Genomic DNA, 22,284 nt, shown 5'->3' with positions numbered 1-22,284 from the left:
ATACGTTCAACTTCTGTGGATGACGTGTTATATATTACATATGGCTTCTTATATAGCCGATGTGTGGCTAGCCCAAATCTCTCACATTCCGATGTAAATAATATCGTTCTATTAGAAAAATGAATAATTTGTCTTCATTAATAGTTACTTTTAGGTTAAAACTTAAAAGTATAAATGTTTAGGCAAAAGTATAAAAAGTCAACCTCAATGCTTAACACATTAACTGCTTGTTTGGATATGCTTTCAAAATAACTGAAAGAACTTTGGTGAAAATATTTTTGGAACCTTTATATCTTAGTAAAAATGTAAGCAAATCCTAAAAAAGCACTAAAATTGTTTCCTTAAAGAAGTACATAACTGGTTCTTCTTGCAAAAAACACTTCAAGTGCTTTTGGAACCCAAAAACTTTTTTTTTTCTTTCTAAAAGCATTTTCAGGCATTTTAAAACTACATCTCCTAAATTGATGGAGATGATTTGGAAATAGTATTTTCTTTCTTCTAGTGGAAATCTAGTGGCGAAATCAGTTTGGCAGCCGAACAAATAGCCCCCAACCGACAACTGACAAAAGTTTATTGACACGGCTTAAAACGAAACTAATATTGAACTGAATTTGTGGTTTACGGGTATTCGGTTCAACCAAAAAATTTGGCCAATTCCAGGTTAGTCTGGTATGATGGTGTTGCTTATGGCTAATTTGTGGTGGTGGGTGTCTTTGAGTTGGCTGGGTCGTTGGGGCGGATTAGAGGTTGTGATGACTAAAAATACATCTTCTCTGAGCCAATATGATTACTGTTTTATTGGTTTTATAGTGGAACTCAGACTTTACTTTTGTTGCTCAAAACCAAAAACTTTACTTTCACTCGCACACTTAATTTTGATGCATAAGACCATCTCCAAAGTAGATGTCAAATATGACAAAGAGACATTCAGGTGTTCTCTAATGGATATGTCATATAATTTAATTTAATTTAATTTTTAGAGTGAAGTGTCAATTTAGTCTATGAACTTTCACCTCAGTAAAATTTAGGTCCCTGAATTATTTTTTCGGTAAAATAAGTCTCTGAATTCATTAAAAATTGTTAATTTCATCCCTATCACTATAGTCAAAGTTGTTTTATCCAAATTTTTGTTAAATTAAGTCACTTGACACACTTTAGAGTGTAATACTGTCATTTTTCTTGTTTATAAGCCCTTAACATTTCATATAGGTTACGAATCTAACGTCTAATTTATCCTTCAAAGTTAATTCCATGCACTATTTCTTTATGTAGAATTACCAATTTACCCTTCATTGTGTATCACATGCAAGTAACATGATTTAAATTGATGAAAAAAATTGAGTATAGTAACTTTGAATCTAATATTAATGATGTAATTGACAGATTTTTATAATTTGATGACTGATTTCTCTGAAAAAATAGTTTAGTGATCTAATTTTCACTCAGATGATAATTCAAGGACTAAATTGGCAATTCATCATAATTTTAATGCATGGGTCACGTTAACAACCAATAGAATAAAAGCTATAATAAAATAAATATTTGATGTATCCATTATAAAAAAGAGAAAAAAAGAACAAAAAAGAAAAAGAAAAGAAGATTTAACATTTGTAGCGACATGGCTGGTTCTGGTTTTGGAGTAAGAAATGAAGATGGCATTGTGTTGGGAGCCGGTGCTTTCAACTTAGACGGTGCAACTATAAATGAAGTGGAGGAAAAAGCTTTGAAGGAGGGCCATCCTATATCAGGAGGAAAGGGTTTAAAAAGGTCTTTGTTGAAGTCAAACCTTATTGTTGGGGAGCTTCAAGGCATTTTTCAGCCTCCGTGGAACCTTCGCTTGTTTTGAAGATATTAGATGGCTTACTTCATCTTGTTTGGACGTGAGATGGAATCATATTTTTAGAGAAGTTAATTTTCTTGCTGATGCCTTTGCAAAATAGGGACTTCTAATTAGGAATAGCCATTTTTGGTAGTATTGTATTCCTTCCTTTGCTCGTCCGACCTATAATTTAGACTCTATGAACGGTGGTTGTATCCGTGGTTTCTTATTTTAATACATTTATTTCGTATCAACAAAAAAATATATTCAATTTTGACCACATCAACTATCAAATTAAATTTTGCATATCATATTTGACATGCTATTAGGAAAGCTAAAAAGCCCACATCAAAACAGAGAAAGCCCATGCTAGTTTCCAGCGAACCCACTTCAAAACCCAAACAAAAAGGAAAAACAAAAGTTCAACCCAATCCCGAGTTTTGAAATTCCAGCCCAACAAAAAGCCCAGCGGAAAGCTCACACCGGGAGTACCTTTAGCTGAATGTCGAATTCCTCTCAGCATTTCTCCTGTCACCTATTTCCCCCACTCCTCCGTCATCTCTTCTACTTCTCTCACCCCATTGCAGGGTTCTACAAAACCCTAATTCTCTCTCAATCTATGGAGTCTCTCGCCAAACTTCACCACCGTCACCAACCCCTCACCCTCTCGCTCAATTCCCACTGTCCATCGTTCCCAAAACCCCTTTCTTCCTTCAGACCCCCGCGCCAATCGCCGCCCTTCAACTTCACCACCCTCACTGTCAGAGCCTCATCCACATCGCTTCCGCCGTCCTCCGACCACCCACCTCACCGAAACCTCCAAAACCCTAATCCCATTTCCTCTTTCAAAGCCTTGGCCCCTCTCGCCGCCCCTATCATCAAGACGACCTGCGCCGCCATCGCTGCCGCCGCATTCTTCTTCATGAGGTTCAATCACCGAACCGCTATGGCCGCCACCGCAGTCGCATCTTCCACGGTTGAGCCAGTGGAACAAGAATCATCCACTGACAGAGTTCCGAATGAAGAGAAGGAAAGGGTACTTGAAGAGCATTTGGCCCGGAACCCGGATGATGTCGAAGCTCTCAGGAATTTAATGGAGGTCAGGATCAAGTCCCACAAGCTGACCGAAGCGATTCAGGTGTTGGAGCGCTTGATCGAGCTGGAACCCGAAGATTTCGAGTGGCAATTGCTGAAGGCCAATGTTCACAGCTACATGGGTGAGGTCGAACTCGCTAACGCTGAGTTCGAGGACATTTTGGCGAAAGACCCTTTCAAAGTAGAGGCCTTTCATGGCCTTGTAATGTGCGCTTCGCAACCACCGGAGAAATTGAAGAGTGTGACGAAGAGGGTGGAGGAGGCAATGATGAAGTGTAAGAAGGAAGGGAACATGTCGGATGTGAGGGATTTTAAGCTGTTAGTTGCGCAAATTCGCGTGATGGAGTCAAAGTATTCGGATGCTTTGAAGCTTTATCAAGAGCTTGTGAGGGAAGAACCGAGAGACTTCAGGCCTTATCTGTGTCAAGGAATCATTTATACAATGTTGAGGAAGACTAATGAGGCTGAGAAACAGTTTGAAAAGTTCAGGAAGCTTGTTCCAAAGAACCACCCTTATAAAGAGTATTTTGATGACAATATGTTTGCGACGAAGCTTTTTGGGCAGAAGGTGGAGAGGGAGAGAGCAGCGTCGAAAGTCTGAGGGAACTGGGGTTGCTGAGTTTTAGCTCATTGTGGTGGCTGGCTTCTGTAATGTGGTGGTTGCCTCTTGGTTTCTATCTGCCTCTGTTTTTTGGTGAATGCTTTGGCTAGTAGTGCTCACTCAAACTGTAGGTAATTTTAGTAGTAGTCGTCGTAGTAAAAGTAATTTTCAGAATGTAGAGCTATCTGTGCATCAAATAGTGAAATTTAATATCTTGTTGAACCAATTTTGTCTCGATATTTGGAGTTATACCTGGAATGAAATGGTTTTTGATGTGCTGATGTTGAAACGGATAACATCCCGTATTGGTTTAATGTGTTCGTAGCTCAAGAGCATGCTTTGGTATGTCCCAGAAGGCTCATTGTACGGTGCATATAGTTAATGTAGGAATTTTTCTTTGCCAATGGGACTGCTGCAGAAGTGGTTGTCATAATCTTTGCTGATGGAAAACACTTTGATAACTGTATCCTGTAATTTAGATTAATCATACACAACAAGTTCTGGGTTTTACTTCCTCGACTCTAGTTCCGCTGCATATGATACCATCGTAAATTATATAGTATGCCCTGGATCTCAGTTCTGGTCATAACTTCTTTGACGCTATTTCAGTTCATTGATTTCCTTGGCAGGTACTACTAATACATCCTTCTTGTAACTTTCACATGGTCTGCCCTGGTTCCCAAGTATCGGTAGCAATGTCAGTTACAGTCAATATTATGCAGTCAATTTCTTCTCAGAAAAAGCCTTTAGTGCTGTTTTATTTTTCAGTATCATGTGCGGCTATTCATGTCATGCTGTGCTTGATTCAAAGTTGTTCCACATCTCGTTAAGGGTTGAACTTTGTGTGAATGTTCTTAGCATGAAAGGGTATGTGAGTGACTTAGAAATTCAAGTTTCAATAAAACTTGTCGTAGTTGATGAATTTGCTTTGGTTTATGTAATGCAAAAAATGAGCATAGTATAAGGCGGAGGAGATGTTGAGTTGTTGACAATTATATGATGATTTATATTTGTGTGTTTGTATAATTTGTTGCATATTCGGATATGGATTAAGGACTGGATTTCTTTACATCTCATTGTTTTTATGGTCTCTACTGCAATATTGTTCTTTCTAATGTCATGGCGAGTCTGTGTATGCTTTATACTTTCTTACGTAATGGAAGACAATATTTTCTGTTCCCTTATGACTCTCGGGCGTGATAGTTAATGGTTGATTACCCGAGGACTGGCGTAAGAGACAATCTCTTTCGTTATTGTGCTCAATTTTTGCAGTGAGCAGATAGGCAGCAAAAATGCATATGATTATATCTGATTTGAACTGTTTTTAATGAAGTAGCAAGTGAATCAAAGTAGATGTTGGACTGACTGACTGTTTTTTAACTTGTGGTTAACGGTGCGCGATGTCTACCCAGCTGGTGCAGAAATGAAGACAGTTTTGCAGATGGAAAAGTTTGTATACATTCTTACTGCATCCAGGTGATTTCCAACCAACATAATGCTTCTCTCTTCTCCCCCCCTTTTACTGCGGTTATTCGATCCAAGAGGGATCGAGTAGCAGCAGGTTCTCTCCCTGTTACTCATATCACCCAGTATGATTTATTAGTAACCTTAACCTGCAGCTGCAATTGTCCTTGGAAAAAGATGGCCCACAATATAATGACGACACAATATCAAATATTTTATCAAATACGGTGGGATATTGTCAATGCACTATCTACCCGAGTCATGCGCATATCCCAGGTGCGCGGTTGAGCAAACATCCACAAGATTAATGGAAGGGAGCTAAACTAAAGCCGAATTGGCCCCTTAGTCCATCTCCAACCGAAAGGGCTAACCATAGTTCCGCCTCAAAATTATAGGCTTACAAAAAATTATTTTTAAATGACTAGTGTCAGGGACATATATGTCGTCTCCAATCGAAAGGGCTAATCTTATACTATAAATTCATTAGTTGATTTAATTAAATTACCGTTTGAAGTTTTTGAATCTAACCGAAAAAGGGCTAAGAGGGGGAGGGGTTACATTTTACTAGCTTGATGTCTCTTCGGCCAAATAATGGTTTAATGGGCTTTAATCTAGTCATCGGTTGAAGATGAATTTTTGAGCAAATCAGGTTGTTTTTTGGCTTTTAGATGTTTAGCCCTCTTCATTAGAGATGGTTTTCCATTGGAGAAGGTTTTAGACGATCTCCAATGAAGAGGGCTAAAAGATCAAAATGTGGCCTGATTTGAATAAAATTCATCTCCATCTGAAGGCTAGGTCAAAATTTAGTGGAACTCACCTGGCCAAACATGACCAAAGGGGACCAAGCTCGGCCTGATAGCCAGCCCGTTTGCTGGGGTCCATCGTAATGGTTCTCCAACTTCTGCGACTCGATGGATTGATACCGGATTGCGCGGCACGGCCCAGTAACCCTTAAGAATTGCATTTTGAATTCCGCGACTCAAACATAATGGTTCTGCAACTTCTGCTACTCGACGGAATGATACCGGATTGGCATTTGAAGGAACGAAGAAGGAAGGAGAAGGAAGTTGAAAAATACTTCTTACTTCATTGATGTTAAACACTTGTTCCACCAACTAGATTTAACGAAAGTAATTAATTTTTTAAATTCATTTAACAAGATACCTAATTTCATTAGTAATTGGCTTTTCAATCGGATTATTGACTGTTGGTTAGGAATAATACTCTTTTCATTTGTATAAAATTAATCAGTAAAATTAAAAATAAACTTAAAGTTAATAAATTATTGACGAGGCTATGTTTAGCCTTTTCGTTTGAAGATGTATATAAATATGACTTGACATTATTTAAAAAAAAAAATTTATTATAAGGCTATAATTCGAGACGGAACTATGTTTAGCCCATTCGGTTGGAGATGACCTTATATCTTTTAGTTTACCCCCTAGTGCACCTCAATATAATGTATTCATTATAATGTATCTTAAGCACTGTTATAAAAATTCCTGCCTAGCGCTGTCTAGGCGCTAGGCGGCTAGCCACCACCCTGATTAATGTCTAGGCATTTGAAAATTAAGAAAGGACCACTAGACCTGCTAAGGTGCCCGCCTAGGTTGCGACTCATATAGACAGAAAATAGATAAATTTCATTTTGCATATTATTTTTTTCAATAAATTGTAAGATACCTGTTGAATACTTAAATGAACACATATTATATGTTTGTTCCCCATATTTTCATTATGTTCCAATACTTCATAATATATATGTCATTCTATTTTGTAGCTTATATATATTTTACATATAAACAAACACTTATTTACACTTTGGCGCCCGCCTAGCCGCTAGATGCTAAGCTCCAGCTCGTCGCCCGACTAGCATCTAGCGTCTTTTTAAAATCTTGATTTTAAGCTCATAAATGTATTAACAAGATCTTTTATTTTCTTTATCATTATTTAAAAATCATCTTTGTAAAAAAGAATAAAATTAGGGATGGTTTAATCAACTTAAACGTATATATGGATTTGATAATAACTAGCATTCTTACTATGAACCATTCAATAGGTTGGTTTGTTGATATAGATGCTGATGATTAAAGGTAAGAAATTCACAATTTGATTATTTTTATGTAGAGATGAAAATTTCAATTGGTTAATTGGTTGACAGATGTGGATGATTAAACGTAAGCAATTGGCAATTTGATTATTTTTTATTATAGTGACGATAACACGTCAACAAATGGACAAACAAACAGAGAAAGAGGTGCAAACATGTGGCAGGCTGAAAATCTAATTTCTGTCGATTACAAACATGTGGCAGGTGCAAAGAGGTGCAAACATGTCGTCGGATAGGGCGCGGTTGTCGGATTTTAATGTCCTAAATGCGTCATTGCCAAAAGAATTTGGATAGCAAATCACAAAGGCCGTTGAATTTTAATCAAACGGTTATAAACAGAAGGCTGCTTTAAAAGTTATAATAATTATAGTCGTTGAATCAAAATTCAACGGTCCGTGTGATTTGCTCAGGAGGCCTGAGGCTCAGCCTCCTAAGCTGAGGAGAGGATCCAAATCCTTGCCAAAAGGAACCGGTGGAATCTCACTATTTTTGGTTCTAACAGTGATTAAATTTTTGGTTTAGTGCGTGTGTGGTTGTGATTGCCAAATTAGGAGATTATTATTAATTTTAGTTTGTGAAAATTATCTCCAGATCAATTTATTTGGTAACTGAAGATTATACTCATGTGACAATTCTTATAGTTATTGTGAACTCTTTATAATTGTGGTTCAGTAATTAAATTTTATTATCGTTTCTTGTCAAAAAAAAAAAAAAAAAAAACAAACAAACAAACAGTTATGGCCTTGCAGTCATTCATAAGATATCTTCTTTTTTCATTCTTGTAAATCACACTTTACTATAGTCTAAAGGATAAAATTTTGGCTAAAAATGATAAATACTCGTTATTATTATTTAATTGATATTTTTAAGCAATAAATAAGCACTAAATTAAACCTAGTATTGGTAAACACATACATACATTAATTTCTTGAAGGCTGATACTAGAGGCATGAAAATTTTAAACCAAATTTTGAAAACTGTATGATGTGATTGTTGATGATTGGATTATTATTTAAGTGTTGATTAATGTGCTTATTTCCCATTAGTGACACATTATATGGTTTGCAAATTTGATCTACACATTACTCTTTGTTGAAGGTTAGACTTGAATTGGAATGAATGTCTAAAAACTGTAACTCACATAGCTACTAGCTAATAGTTATAAAGAAATTAACAAACAAACAGAAATTTATAAAAATTGGAAAGAATAAAAAAAGCACATAGCACTTTGAACTCATGATCTTTCTTTAATTTTAAACAACAAAAACCATTACTCCCGTTAAAAGTATTTTAACCAAATTTTATGAATTTATACTCTTATAAAAAGAAATTTGTAAAAACTTTACAGTAAAAAATGCACACTGTTATAAATATGTAAAAGTTAGAGGGATAACCTTTTTAGTAAATGAAGTGAAACAAATGTAAAATATTACACTGTAATTATAACTTAAGTAGATGACCAATAAAAGATGGAGGAATAGATGATATTATTGATCTTTCTTTCCTTCTGTATATTCTCTCTGTATGTTTTGAAAGCATACGGAGTGCTCTATTTATAGAGCAACTCCGAACTAATGCATTAACTGCACTTTGAAATTTACATCACCCATTTTGACAATACAATCTCTTGCATCTCCAAATTCAATTTCACTTTGCATGGACATTGAAAACTTCTACCAAAGTACTGTGGGCATTCACTACCCACCAGCATTTTCAACACACACAACGTTTTGAACCAGAGACCTCCTTGTTTATTTTAAATAGCATAAACCACTACTTATGGTCAAAGTTCATGATTATTTAAACAAATTTCAAAAATTTATACTCTTATAGAAAAAGAATTCGTAAAAATTGAAAAGTACATAAACACAAACACACATAGTGTTTTGAACCCAAGATCTTCTTGTTAAATTTACAAACAAAAACAACTAGTTATAGTTAAATTTCTCGGTATTTTAACCAAATTTTATAAATTTATACTCTTATTAAAGCATAAATGAATATATCACCATAATAAATTTGGTGCCCTCAATTTTTTTGGGCCTCGAACAGTCGCTATCCCAACTAGGCCTGGGCCGGCCCTGCCTGATAACAACTCGACACGTTAACGGGTTGACATAAAATCGGTTATTTTCGTGCCATTTCGTGTCCAATAATGGACCGTGTAAAAAATTGTCAGTACTAATCACACTCAACCCAACTTGAATGTGTCCGAAGGACCTAGAAGGAGCTGTGATCTAATATTCAACTCCTTGTCAGACACGGCATCGATGGGTTTTCTTTCTTACGTATTTGTGTAACAGACTTTCCTTTTGTTTTGTAATACGGCATTCAAACAAATCACTATCATGAGATTTTCCCTTGCACATTTGTAGGCCAAGTTTGCATGTAATCCTAAAAAGCCCTGAAACCTGGTTTTTCATCACCTCTGTATTCTTCAAAGACAGCATGGAGCATTCTTGTAGTACTCTGTACTCATGGTAAAATCATTTTGTTTACGTTCTCTCGCGTGCTTATTCTTTTGTTATGCATGACCACACGTCTGGATGCCGCAATTCTGCCCAGAAATGAAACTGATCGCTTGGCGCTGCTGGACTTCAAAGACAGGATAACTCAAGATCCTCTCAATGTCATGAGCTCGTGGAACGATTCCACTGATTTCTGCAGTTGGGTTGGAGTTACATGCAACCCTTCCACCAAAAGAGTTTCGATTTTGAAACTCAACTCCAGAGAACTCGCAGGCTCTATACCAGCTTCTATAGGAAACCTCACCTACCTGACAGCAATCAACCTAACAAACAACGACTTCCATGGTGAAATTCCTCAAGAAATCGGTCGTCTACGAAGCCTGCAATATCTCAACCTATCTGGAAATTCATTCAGAGGGAAGCTTCCGGCTAATATATCTCACTGTATGGAGCTAAGCGTGCTCGATGTGAGCTCCAATGAGCTTATCGGGTCAATTCCAACGAATTCAGTTCCTTGTTGAAATTGACTTACCTTTGGCTTGCTCGTAACAATCTCACAGGAAGCATCCCGAAATGGATAGGAAACTTTTCTGCTGTGTATAGTATTTTCCTTCTCGGCAATAATTTTCACTGAAGCATACCTAATGAGCTTGGTCGTCTAAAAGGCTTGCAAGAACTGAGAATTTCCGAGAATAATTTGTCTGGTATGGTCCCTCCTTCAATTTATAATATTTCTTCTTTAAGGGGTTTGCAGTCACCCTAAACCAACTGCAAGGCGAGCTACCTCCAAATGTCGGTACTACTCTTCCAAATCTTGAAGTGTTTTACGGTCATTCAAACAAATTCGCTGGTAATTTTCCTAGCTCGTTATCAAATGCTTCTAGACTTTCGGGTATTGATTTTTCTACCAAGGTCTTCACTGGGACAATCCCTGCAAGTTTTGGGAACTTGAAAAACTTAGTTAAACTAAACTTAGCTGGCAATTTACTAGGAAGTGGGAAAACTGGTGACCTGAATTTTCTTAGCTCCTTGGCCAATTGTACCATCTTGGAGGTTTTGGGTGTTTCCAATAATCATTTTGGAGGAGAATTGCCAAGATCCATAGACAACCTTTCTACCAGTCTTCAAATTCTTGCTGTAGGTGGCACTTCGATACATGGAAGCATCCCTATTGGCATTGGAAATCTTATAAACTTGACTGTTTTGGGAGCGGAAAATAGCTTTTTGAGTGGTAATCTACCCAATGAAATAAGAAAGCTTCAGAAGTTAGGGGAACTGTATTTGAGTGATAGCATGTTTTCGGGTCGAATCCCATCCTCCATTGGAAACTTGACTGCATTGACAAGGCTCTACATGCACCAGAATAGTTTTGAAGGAAGCATTCCTCCAACTCTCGCAAACTGCCAAACTCTATTAGTACTTAATCTTTCTGGTAACAAATAACAGGAGCCATACCTAGAGAGCTTATTGGGCTCTCGTCCCTTTCAATCTATTTGGGCCTGGCTAACAACCAGTTAACTGGTGCACTGCCACAGGAAGTAGGTAATTTGGCCAATCTCGCGGAGCTAGATGTATCAGGAAATCAGTTATCAGGTGATATTCCAAGTGCCCTAGGCGATTGTATTATGCTGGAGCACCTACACTTGGCAGATAACAATTTTGAAGGAACAATTCCTCAATCTCTTAAAAGTTTAAGAAGCTTGGAAGAGATGGATATTTCGAGCAATAACTTTTCTGGGCAAATTTCTGAATTTATAGGCAAGTTAAAATTTCTCAAGAATCTCAATGTTTCTAATAATAATTTCGAGGGTGAACTGCCTAAAGAAGGGATTTTTCTAAATGCAAGTGGTCTCTCAATTCTCGAAAATAGTGGGCTTTGTGGTGGCATCCCACAATTAAGTCTACCTCCATGCTCCAACTCAAAGGCTCATTCATCTCGAAAATTGCTTGCCCCAAAAGTAGTCATCCCTGTAGCTTGTGCACTTGCATTCATAATTGCTCTGTCATGCTTCGTTGTTGCTCGTTCAAGACGTAAACTTGTAACTTCACCTTCCCATAAGGATTGGAAAAGGGGTGTCTCTTACTCGGAACTTGTTGAATCAACTAATGGGTTCTCCATGGACAATCTTATTGTTACGGGAAGTTTTGGTTCAGTTTACAAAGGCATAATCCCTAGTGATGGAACTGTAGTTGCAGTTAAGGTATTGAACCTTCAACAAGAAGGAGCTTCCAGGAGTTTCATCCGTGAATGTAATGCTTTAAGAAGTATAAGGCATTGTAATCTTCTCAAGATCATAACTACCTGCTCAAGCACTGACAATCGGGGCAATGACTTCAAAAGTTTAGTTTTTAAGTACATGGTAAATGGAAGTCTTGATGCGTGGCTGCATCCAATAGATGAGCACTCTCAGAGTAAGAGATTGAGCCTCATACAAAGACTCAATATTGCAATTGATATTGCTTCAGCATTGGATTACCTCCACCACCGTTGCAATACGTCGATTGTTCATTGTGATCTAAAGCCTAGTAATGTTCTACTTGATGAAGATATGGTGGCTCATGTTGCTGACTTTGGTTTAGCAAGGTTCCTCTTGGAAGCGACGGATAACCCCTCTCAAAGTCAAACCATGTCAGCTAGGCTAAAGGGTTCCATTGGCTACATTCCTCCAGGTACGCATTTTTGTGATTCTCAATATTTTTTTTTCTCCTAAAACCTTATTAGTAGCCCACTTAAGTCTCTATTAGTATGAAAGAAAATGGAAAAAACCTCTTTTATTTGGATAAGAAGCATCAGCGAACTCTTAAATAAGATTTTAATTTTAAACATTTGACTTGACATCCTAATGTGAGTAATGAATGACAGAGTATGGCATGGGAGGTGAAGTATCCATACTAGGAGATGTTTATAGCTTTGGGATACTGTTGCTAGAAATGTTCACGGGAAAAAGACCTACCGATGGAATGCTTGGAGATGGTATAAATATTCGCAATTTCACAGCCTTGGCAATGCCTGATCATGCCATGGACATAGTTGACCCTTCATTGCTCATTGAAGGAGAAGATGCAGATGCTAATGATGCCAGACACGAAGATGAGGTACAAGAAGAACCTACCACAAATCGCCATGACCATGGCCTTGTACAAGGAAGAAAATTGGAGGAAGGTTTGGTTTCAGTGATGCAGAATTTCATAGCCATGGGGATGCCTGATGATACCATGGACATAGTTGATCCTTCATTGCTCATTGAAGGAGAAGATGCAGATGCTAATGATGACAAATATAAAAATGAGATACAAGAAAGACCTATTACAAATCGTTATGACCGCAGCCGAGTCCAAGGAAGAAAATTGGAGGAATGTTTGGTTTTAGTGATGCAGATAGGACTCGCATGCTCTGCAATATCCCTGGGAGAGCAGATGCATATGAATGTTGTTGTCAACAAAATGAAGGCAATTAGAGACTCATTTATGAAATTATGAAGACGAGGCTAGCAGTATACGAGATTGGTCTAAGTTTCTTTTCTTAATCTCACTCTTTAGACTCTTATACATGCCAGAACATAATTTGCTAAAGATAGTATATGTATCAATGTGTATTGTATGTAAAGTTGATCTAGTATTTTATAATTATATTGTATAATAAGGGAATATTGTTTTGATCTATTTATGCTCTCTCTGTTTTGTATCGTATTACTACCAGAGAAGAGCCAGGTCTAGTATAATCCGTGTGAAAGTCATGTGATCCCCCTTGTCAGTAGGAGTGGTAAAAGTATTCCGACTAAAAGAGCTATCTTGCACTTTGAACAGTGAAATTTTTATTAACTTTTTTTTGCTGAAATTACTTTTGATGTTTTATGGCTGAAATAGTTACAATTTTGTATTAGTCTCTGTTTAAATCCAACCAGTTTCGACGATATATGACATTATCCTAATTGCAGCATAAGGGAGTCTTATAATTCTACACTATTTCAGTCCATTTTGATTTGCTTGATATATCCTAATTAATATTCCTTCATCTAATTTCGATATAGTCTGTCTGAACTCCTCAGAGTTTGTCATTTGCTTATACAGTCAATTCCTTGTCTGAAAAGTTAGTTTGTTTGCATGTAATCCTAAAAAGTCTGAAACCTGGTTTTACATCTTCTATGTATTTTATAAAAAACAACACGGGGCATTCTTGTAGTACTACATTAAGGAGTTGCAGATGAACATTTTTCGCTACCGGCAGCCAATCTCCACTGCATTGCAGGATTCCCTTGATACCTTATAAACAGTAATTATTGATTAAAAGAAACAACATTGATTAGTCGTGCAGCTTGTCTTGGTCTATGAATTGTTATGCTTCGGAAATTTGATACCAACTGATGAGTCCATGTTATACCATATATTTTACCCTAATCTTAGTTATAATTTTTTAGTTATTTTGTGAGATTTTGATACTTGGGATTATATTTCCAAGGCTAAATAGTCAAAATGGTTCCTGAGATTTGCATAACTCATCACTTTGGTCCCTAACATTTCAAATCGATAAAAGTGGTCCCTGAGATTGTCCACCATCCATCATTTTGGTCATTTCGTTAAAAACTCCGTTAAGTGTCCCAGAGCTCATGGCTGGAAGTTTGGACAATTTTCAAAACTTCGTAACTCAATCGTTTCTTAACCAAATTTGACCCATAATATATCAAAATGATGATAGAAAAGTGTAGAATAAGATTATACCTATTTGGAAGCCCAATGGCTGCCGGAGATAGCTGGAAAATAGCCTCAAAGTTGACTGGTCCGAAGGAAAACTGGAAAACACGCTGGAAACTGGGTAAACTTTAAACGTTCATAACTTCTTCAATACTCAGCGAAATCAAGTGATTCAAAATTGAAAATCATACTTCTTGATGAGACAAAGAGAATTGTACCTTTTTTGATGGCTAACTCAGGGTGGTTTGGCCGGAAAACGGCTTGAAAGTGGCTAACTCGAGACCAAAGCCACTTTCAAGCCGTTTTCCAGAAAAAGTACGACGATTTAGCCATCTAAAAAGGTACCATTCTCTTCATCTCATCTATAAGTATGATTTTCATTTTTGAATCACTTGATTGTGTTGAGTATTGAAGAAGTTATGAACGTTTAAAGTTTACCCAGTTTCCAGTGAGTTTTCCAGTTTTCCCTCGGACCAGTCAACTTTGAGGCTATTTTCCGGCCATCTCTGAAATCCATTAGGCTTCCAAATAGGTATAATCTTATTCTATACTTTCCTATCTTCATTTTGATATATTATGGGTCGAATATGGTAAAGAAACGATTGAGTTACGAAGCTTTGAAAATTGCCCAAACTTCTGACCAAGAGCTCCGGGACACTTATTGGAGTTTTTAACGGAAGGACCAAAATGATGAATGGTGGATAATCTCAGAGACCACTTTTATCAATTTGAAATGTTAGGGACTAAAGTGATGAGTTATGCAAATCTCAGGGACCATTTTGGCTATTTAGCCTATTTCCAATGTATGACATTAGACTTCCTCTTGAGCAAAAAGTAACCAAACAGATGAATTTTGGAGTGACTCTAATTGGAGGATGTTTGTGAGTCTGTTGACTTGTTCGTGTCAAATTTTCAAAAGTTTCTACTAAGCCGTTTGACCATGGCAAAGAAAAGACGGCCCAGTGTGCAGCTTTCTCGAATTGATGTTTCTGGATGTTTTGGGTATTTTGAAGGTCAATATGGCATATTTTGAGGAAGATTCCTTTTATGGATTTGTTACAGACGTCTCAAGATTTAAAAAGATATATTTTGGGACCAAATCGGAGTTGATTTGGTTGGTCAAAAGATAGATTTTCTCTGCTGTCCGAATTTCAGTTTAAATAGGAAACCTTTTATTTCCTAGTTATCTTATTCTATTACGTTTCCTAGTTTTTAGAAGACCTTTTCTAGGTAGGATTTTATTTTGTAGTAGTATAAATAAGGCTTATTAGCTATTAGGGGAGGGAACACATCAATTTTGGAGAACTTAGTAAGGCTTTGACGATTTGTATTTCAAGGTGTTTTCTATCTTTTTTCTATTTCAATAAAATTCCTTTTGTTGTATGGTTGTTCATAACTATTTTCCGTTTGCTAGGGCGATGCCTTGAGCCTGAGCATGAATATGTAGTTTTATTTAATTTCTTATGATAGTATGCATGCATACTTTGAATTATTAATCACTGTGTTTAAACGGTCTCTATATCTTAATGCTTAGCTACCATTAGGATGTTTAGATAAGTAATTGGGTGCAATTCGGTTGGAATACCATTGGAGGCTTGAGTATTGCTTCTTGTGATTGATAGTTGTAATTTTGCCTAGGGTGAATGCCATGTCTTAGGGGTTGCATGGTTTTCAAAGGGTTTTCACAAAGCGTAATTAGTTATGCATGTTTATATTCGACAAGAATGCCATAGACGAATTGCATGTTTGATATACATTCTAGCTTGAATGCCACGAGTAGAATATGCATTAGGGAAACCTAACCTAATGTCCTTTAATAAGTAGAATATGCATCAACTAAATATAATTCATAAGTAATTGGTAAAACTACATAGGATTGTTAAGCTAGCGGCAGATCCCTAGTGTTTTTTTATCATTATCTTTTCCCTTTCAAATCAGTTTCTTGAATTAGTTTTTATTTATTTATTAAAATTCATTTTTGTTATTTTAAAATCCAGAATCTGTTGCAGTCATATTTAGAATAGGAATATGATTGTCTAAATCCTAGTGTATCTAGAGATATCTTGGAATATTCTTTTTAGTAGTTATTATCCTATTGGAGTTGTAATCCTATTAGGGTAAGGATTTAACCTATCCTACTACTATAAATAAAGGCACAATGGGGTGAAATACAATACACCTCACAATTAAATCTCTCTTCTCTCTCTTATTACCGCTGGCCTCCCCCTCTTTATTCCCTTAGAATAGTTCAATCAATTAGGCCTACAACATATTATGAGCACGCTCTTACCAGAAGCTAAGGAACTGAAGGATCGTAGGAGGAGGCTTTCTTCTACAAAATTCAAAGGCTTTTATTTGTTTTTTGCCAATCAGGTACACGTAAAATAAAGTAAGATATTTAAAACGTACATGAAGCATGAAAAAATTCCTTATGATGCATGAACGGGATATATATATATATATATATATATATATATATATATATATATATATATATTGTATATGTTGCATATATTTGTCAATATATATACGTTTCATGCATTACGCAATTATTATTTTGCTATGTGGAATTTTTTAGTCAAAGCATATAAATAAATAAGAAGTAATTTAGGGTTTTTTCAAACCCTATAGATGTCGAAAAAAGAAGAAGAAGAAAAAACTAGGAAATATGTGGCATGGTTGCGGCTCGCCGTCATACCACTGCTGGCGCCACCGCTAAGCACCGCACTAGCCTACAACCCAGCTGCATCGAGCACACTGCAACCCTTTGGGCTTTGCTGTACCTATACGGACACAAGGCCATCAGCCTGGGAAGGGTTACCTTGGGCATGCAGCCTCTCTAACCTAAACCCAACAACTTTTGAGTTGCTAGGCTTTGTCCCGAGTCCTTGATCCACACCTGCAGCAAGCTTGTTGCTTGCTGGGTCTAACCCGTGCACAAGCCTGCCTTCAGCAAGTCCGTGTTGCTTGCTGGGCTTTGCCACCCCTCGGTCCAACTCGCCATCAGCCCTTTGCGTTGTTGGGCTTGACCTGCACAGACCTTAAACCCAGATGTCATCCTCGGTTGGGATTCCCCGCACTAACCCGTAAGTTTGATGGAAAATTTCAAATATATCAAAAACATTGTTTGGAATAGTTGTGTATTAGCGAGCAATTGTGAGTGAAAAGGTATATCCATCACCGAATGGGTGTATAGATTCTTAAAGGTTGCTATTAAATTATGAAGTGATGCATCCTTCTACTCATATAACTGATTGAGTATAGAATTGGAGGGTGACAACTGTTGATGAAACATCGTCTAAAGTTCTATAAATACAACATGAATTCAACAATCAAAATATATCTTTACTTCTTTCTTTCTTGTCTCTAAATTTCAGATTATTTCTTAAGTTGTGCAAATCTTAAGAAATAATATCAAGTAAGTTTGAGTCCATAGTATCCTGGAGACAATTTGTTTTACAACTCTTTTTGCACTAATAAAGAGCGACAAATTAGTCTTAAAGAAAGCAAATTCAATTCGTGCTTTGGCTCAATGTTCTTATTTTTCTTCTTCACTACCATCATTAAATTCATATTATTTTTTTCTAACAATTTTAAGACTAATTTGATCAATGGAGGCATTAGCAACTACCGTTCAATCAATTCAAGACATGAATCAAGATTTGGTTCGTCTCGATCGCTTCAATGGTCAATTTTTCCAACAGTGGCAACAAAAGGTTTTGTTCTTCTTTACTACCTTGAAGTTGGCCTACATTATTCAAAATGATTTTCCAACAATTCCAGAAGAAACTACGGATAAGTCGATTGCTTTGAAGGATCAAAGGAATAAGAGGAAGGAAGATGATTTTTTATGCAAAGGACACATTCTCAATGCTTTGTCAACCGCTCTCTACAATGTGTATCAAAATGCTCCATAGGCAAAAGAGCTTTGGATGCGGTTGGAAAACAAGTACAAAACTGATGAGGTTAGTGCTCGTAAATTTCTTATCGATAATTATGTGCATTTCAAAATGATAGATAATAAGCCTATCCTTCCCCAAGTTGAGGAACTACAACTCCTTATGGATGATATTGCCATTGGAGGAATAATGGTCAATGAGGAATTCCAAGTTGGTGTAATTATAGCAAAATTACCACCAAAATGGAATGATTATAAAAAGAAACTCAAACACCAAGGGACGAAATTCTCTAGAAGAGATAACTCGACACCTTCGTATATAAGAAGAATCTTGTAAGCGAGACGGCGAATTAACTGAGATAACAAGTGAACTTTCTAGAGCAAATTTGATTGAAGGAGTGTGAAGTGACAAAAATAAAAAGTATGTTATTCCTTCTAAGGGAAAAAGTTTCAAAAAGAAAGGGAAGAGCATTAGTGATGTGAAGAAATGATGCTTCTTTTGTCAAAAAACCTGATCATATTATGAAAAATTGTCGAGGTTACAAGAAACATCTTAAGTCACAAGTAAATATAATCGAAGTGATAGAGGAGGTGAATACTTTCTGGAGCAATTAAAAAAATTTTGTGAAACTCATGGAATTAGACATGAGGTTTCAGTTGTCATATCCGGGCCCGGGCCCCCACCACATCCCGGGCTCAACTCAGCCGTAGCACGATATTGTTCGCTTTGGGTCTTGACCACACCCTCACGATTTTGTTTCTAGGAACTCACATGAGAACTTCCCAGTGGGTCACCCATCATGGGATTGCTCTCGCGCGAACCCACTTAACTTCGAAGTTCCAATGGAACCCGAAACCAGTGAGCTCCCAAAAGGCCTCATGCTAGGTAGGGATGAGAATATACATATAAGGATCACTCCCCTGGGCGATGTGGGATCTTACATCAGCCCCCTCACTCCACAACAAAATGGACTTGCTGAAAGGAAAAATAGAACCTTAACAGAAATGGTTAACTCATTATTAATAAGTTCAGGACTCCCAAATAATTTATTGGGAGAAGCTTTACTGACTTCATGTTATATTCTTAATAGAATACCACACAAGAAGTCCAACATGACTTCATATGAGTTATGGTTTAATAAGAAACCTAAATTGAATTATTTTAGAATATGGGGATGTCTTGCTTATGTAAGAATACCATATATTAAAAGATTCAGATTAGGGCCTAAGACCTTGTTGACCCTAAAAACTATCAAGCCTACGTGGCACGCAGGCCGAGTAATCTATAAGCTAACTATGTCCTTCGGTGAATGCAGGGCGTGCCAACTCGTCGGCCGAGCTCGGCCGAGGAGTAAATTTTGTTGATGTTGCGTTGGGTGCGCGGCTGACTTCTGCGTCTTGCGATTGCGGCCGAGAAAGGAACACGTCTCGGCCTCTTGGGCTCTCGAACCTGAAGACAAGGTTACTATTCTTACGAAGTTCAATATCAAATTCGGCTTTCAATATGCCGAATGTAATAACTTGTAACACCTCACTTCGCCGAGAAGGCTGATGAGATGACCTCGACCAATAAGGATTCAGGAATCCTTCTCGACCGAGACTTGGATAGGTAATCAACCGTCCTCGCCGCAGTGCTGTTGATGCCAACGGAAGATGCTGCGAGACCGACTGATTCTACGGTGACAGAGCTATCTATGTCGACTTAAGATATCACCGGTTGCTTTCACAGTGCTGTTGATGCCAACGGAAGATGTGTCAGTGAAAAGAGAAAATAAAAAATCTCAAAGTTGTTGAGAGGGTTTGCGCAGGGCAGTTTTGTGTTGAATTGGAGGGGCTTGAATGATGCACAGTCTATTCTATTTATAGCAACGGCCTACCCCAAGAAAGAATGCAGCAAAAGTGGACATCATGCGCCAGATCACCACAAAAAAGTAGCCGACCTTCTAGTTATTATAAAGGGAATGTGACGTCCGAACTTCTTTCTTTTTTTCTTTTTTTTATTTTTTATTATTTTTACAATTCGGTCAAAAGCTGCTTATATATATATGTATATCTATTTCGGCCGAGGCCGAGGCTTTTGTAAAGTAGCCAAGGCCGAGGCTAAAGCTGAAATTTTTTCTTCTCAGCCATCTCGGCCAACTAATATATATAAGCCTGGATTGCTTCTTCGACCAACTAATATATATATATATATATATATATATATATATATATTTGGATTGTTGCCCCCCTTATTTTCTTATGCATCGGCTTAATTAGCCAGATGATTAAGAAAATAATTTATTCTTTTTATTTTTTCTAAATGGAAATAAAAGTAGCCGAACCATGGTCAGGAGGAGGCCAACGATGCTTTATGCCAAGCCAAGATCTTGCAATAACAAAATTTTGAAATTGATTTTGCTCTAGGCCGAATAAAGAATCATCTCCAAATACTTTTGACTCGGCGAAATATTTTTCATTTTTGGCTGCCGAATGTATTGAACAATTATTATGCCCCCCAGGCATAACAATTTCGTCAATTTCGGCTTTTAACTCGAACAACTTAGCCGAACGGGATTTCCCCATATCAGCTTTGTCGCCAATAATCATATCAATTGGCGTAGTTTCTTGGGCTAGGCCAATATCTCGGCCTTGTTCGTCATTGGAGCATTCCTTTGACAAATCATTTTCCAAGTCAATTTTTGTATCTAGCTCAGGGACTTGAATTTTTTCTTCTAGGCCTACCATACTTTCAATATCGACCAAAACAACAAGTGGCCTAGGTTTTTCTTCGGCCGTCTCGACAATTTTCTTAGGTCGAATGTTGATTGTGGCCGGAGTGGAAATTTGCCCCCCGGCCTCTTGCTTTTTAGGAATTCTTCTCAAACTCTCAAGGAGTTGTTTTTGCTTCTTTAATAGGAGATGACACTCTTCCCATGAAGCCTGATCGAGATAGATCATGTGAACTTCGTAGTTTTAGCACTAGGTCCCACTGGGCGTGCCAAAATGTTGACCCTAAAAACTACCAAGCCTACGTGGCGCGCAGGCCGAGTAATCTATAAGCTAACTACGTCCTTCGGTGAATGCGGGGCGTGCCAACTCGTCGGCCGAGCTCGGCCGAGGAGTAAATTTGTTGATGTTGCGTTGGGTGAGCGGCTGACTTCTGCGTCTTGCGATTGCGGCCGAGAAAGGAACACGTCTCGGCCTCTTGGGCTCTCGAACCTGAAGACAAGGTTACTATTCTTACGAAGTTCAATATCAAATTCGGCTTTCAATATGCCGAATGTAATAACTTGTAACACCTCACTTTGCCGAGAAGGCTGATGAGATGACCTCGACCAATAAGGATTCAGGAATCCTTCTCGACCGAGACTTAGATAGGTAATCAACCATCCTCGCCGCAGTGCTGTTGATGCCAACGGAAGATGCTGCGAGACCGACTGATTCTACGGTGACAGAGCTATCTATACCGACTTAAGATATCACCGGTTGCTTTCACAGTGCTATTGATGCCAACGGAAGATGTGTCAGCGAAAAGAGAAAATAAAACATCTCAAAGTTGTTGAGAGGGTTTGCGCAGGGCAGTTTTGTGTTGAATTGGAGGGGCTTGAATGATGCGCAGTCTCTTCTATTTATAGCAACGGCCCCCCCAAGGTCGAGTTAAAAACCTACTCGGACTAGGTCTTCTTCTCCTGATCAGTACCAACTCGACCTGTCCTACTTTCACTAGGATTGTGAACCTAGTTTTTAACCGAGCCGGATTCGCTTCCGGGTCTTGCCGAGACTCCTCATTGCATTAGGACTCGACTTCTTGCGTTATGACTTAGCCGACCTAGGTTTGGAGGCCCACGTACTAAACGATCCATGGTATTCTTGTCGCAAGGCCTTCCGGGCCGAGAATGATTCTATTCTCGGCCCAAACTATTATTTTGGACCCAAACAGAAACTTTGCTCATTCAACGGCCTTGATTACACGGGTCGATGGTGTAAATTTGGGTCCAAACAGACCTATAAATGTGCATTCATAGGATATGCAAAAAATAGTAAAGCTTATAGATTTCTTAATCTTGGAACAAACGAGGTTATAGAATCAAGAGATGTGGAATTCTTTGAGCATATAAATGCTAAAGATAAACTAAAACAAAATGAGTTAAACAT

At 37.7% G+C, this 22,284-nt stretch overlaps 3 protein-coding genes across 8 annotated transcripts; all 3 read left to right on the top strand.

The window, feature by feature from the left end:
- The first annotated feature begins 2,329 nt into the window (after positions 1–2,329).
- LOC126620186 (protein SLOW GREEN 1, chloroplastic-like) lies at positions 2,330–6,708 on the top strand. 6 transcript variants are annotated; one of them, XM_050288683.1, is made up of 4 exons: positions 2,330–3,646; positions 4,145–4,382; positions 4,928–4,991; positions 5,135–6,708. In XM_050288683.1, exon 1 carries the CDS (start codon positions 2,439–2,441, stop codon positions 3,513–3,515), a length of 1,077 nt encoding a protein of 358 aa, XP_050144640.1. In that variant the 5' UTR covers positions 2,330–2,438; the 3' UTR covers positions 3,516–3,646; positions 4,145–4,382; positions 4,928–4,991; positions 5,135–6,708. The 6 variants fall into 6 exon arrangements, with proteins under 6 accessions (XP_050144640.1, XP_050144637.1, XP_050144642.1 ...); XM_050288680.1 differs by having other exon boundaries at positions 4,928–6,708; XM_050288685.1 differs by lacking the exon at positions 4,145–4,382 and adding an exon at positions 4,125–4,144 and having other exon boundaries at positions 4,928–6,708.
- A 2,911-nt stretch (positions 6,709–9,619) lies between these two features.
- LOC126618175 (probable LRR receptor-like serine/threonine-protein kinase At3g47570) lies at positions 9,620–11,000 on the top strand. Its single transcript, XM_050286258.1, has 2 exons — positions 9,620–10,024; positions 10,302–11,000. The coding sequence occupies exons 1-2, from the start codon at positions 9,620–9,622 to the stop codon at positions 10,998–11,000; spliced, it is 1,104 nt and encodes a 367-aa protein (XP_050142215.1).
- A 180-nt stretch (positions 11,001–11,180) lies between these two features.
- On the top strand, positions 11,181–13,256 carry LOC126620185 (probable LRR receptor-like serine/threonine-protein kinase At3g47570). Its single transcript, XM_050288678.1, has 2 exons — positions 11,181–12,227; positions 12,421–13,256. Exons 1-2 carry the CDS (start codon positions 11,183–11,185, stop codon positions 13,035–13,037), a joined length of 1,662 nt encoding a protein of 553 aa, XP_050144635.1. The 5' UTR covers positions 11,181–11,182; the 3' UTR covers positions 13,038–13,256.
- The last annotated feature ends 9,028 nt before the right edge of the window (positions 13,257–22,284 follow it).

This window comes from Malus sylvestris, chromosome 4, assembly GCF_916048215.2.
Source record: "Malus sylvestris chromosome 4, drMalSylv7.2, whole genome shotgun sequence".
In the NCBI taxonomy this organism is placed as follows: Eukaryota; Viridiplantae; Streptophyta; class Magnoliopsida; order Rosales; family Rosaceae; genus Malus; species Malus sylvestris.
This window is presented reverse-complemented; position numbering and strand designations above follow the sequence as displayed.

Excerpts from the sequence above, each read along its gene's own strand:
- LOC126620186 (XM_050288684.1), top strand. The coding sequence starts at position 2,439 with ATGGAGTCTCTCGCCAAACTTCACCACCGTCACCAACCCCTCACCCTC.
- LOC126620185 (XM_050288678.1), top strand. The coding sequence starts at position 11,183 with ATGCTGGAGCACCTACACTTGGCAGATAACAATTTTGAAGGAACAATT. Across the intron at positions 12,228-12,420 it reads CATTGGCTACATTCCTCCAG|AGTATGGCATGGGAGGTGAA; the intron begins GTACGCATTTTT and ends AATGAATGACAG.
- LOC126618175 (XM_050286258.1), top strand. The coding sequence starts at position 9,620 with ATGACCACACGTCTGGATGCCGCAATTCTGCCCAGAAATGAAACTGAT. Across the intron at positions 10,025-10,301 it reads TGGAGCTAAGCGTGCTCGAT|GGGTTTGCAGTCACCCTAAA; the intron begins GTGAGCTCCAAT and ends TTCTTCTTTAAG.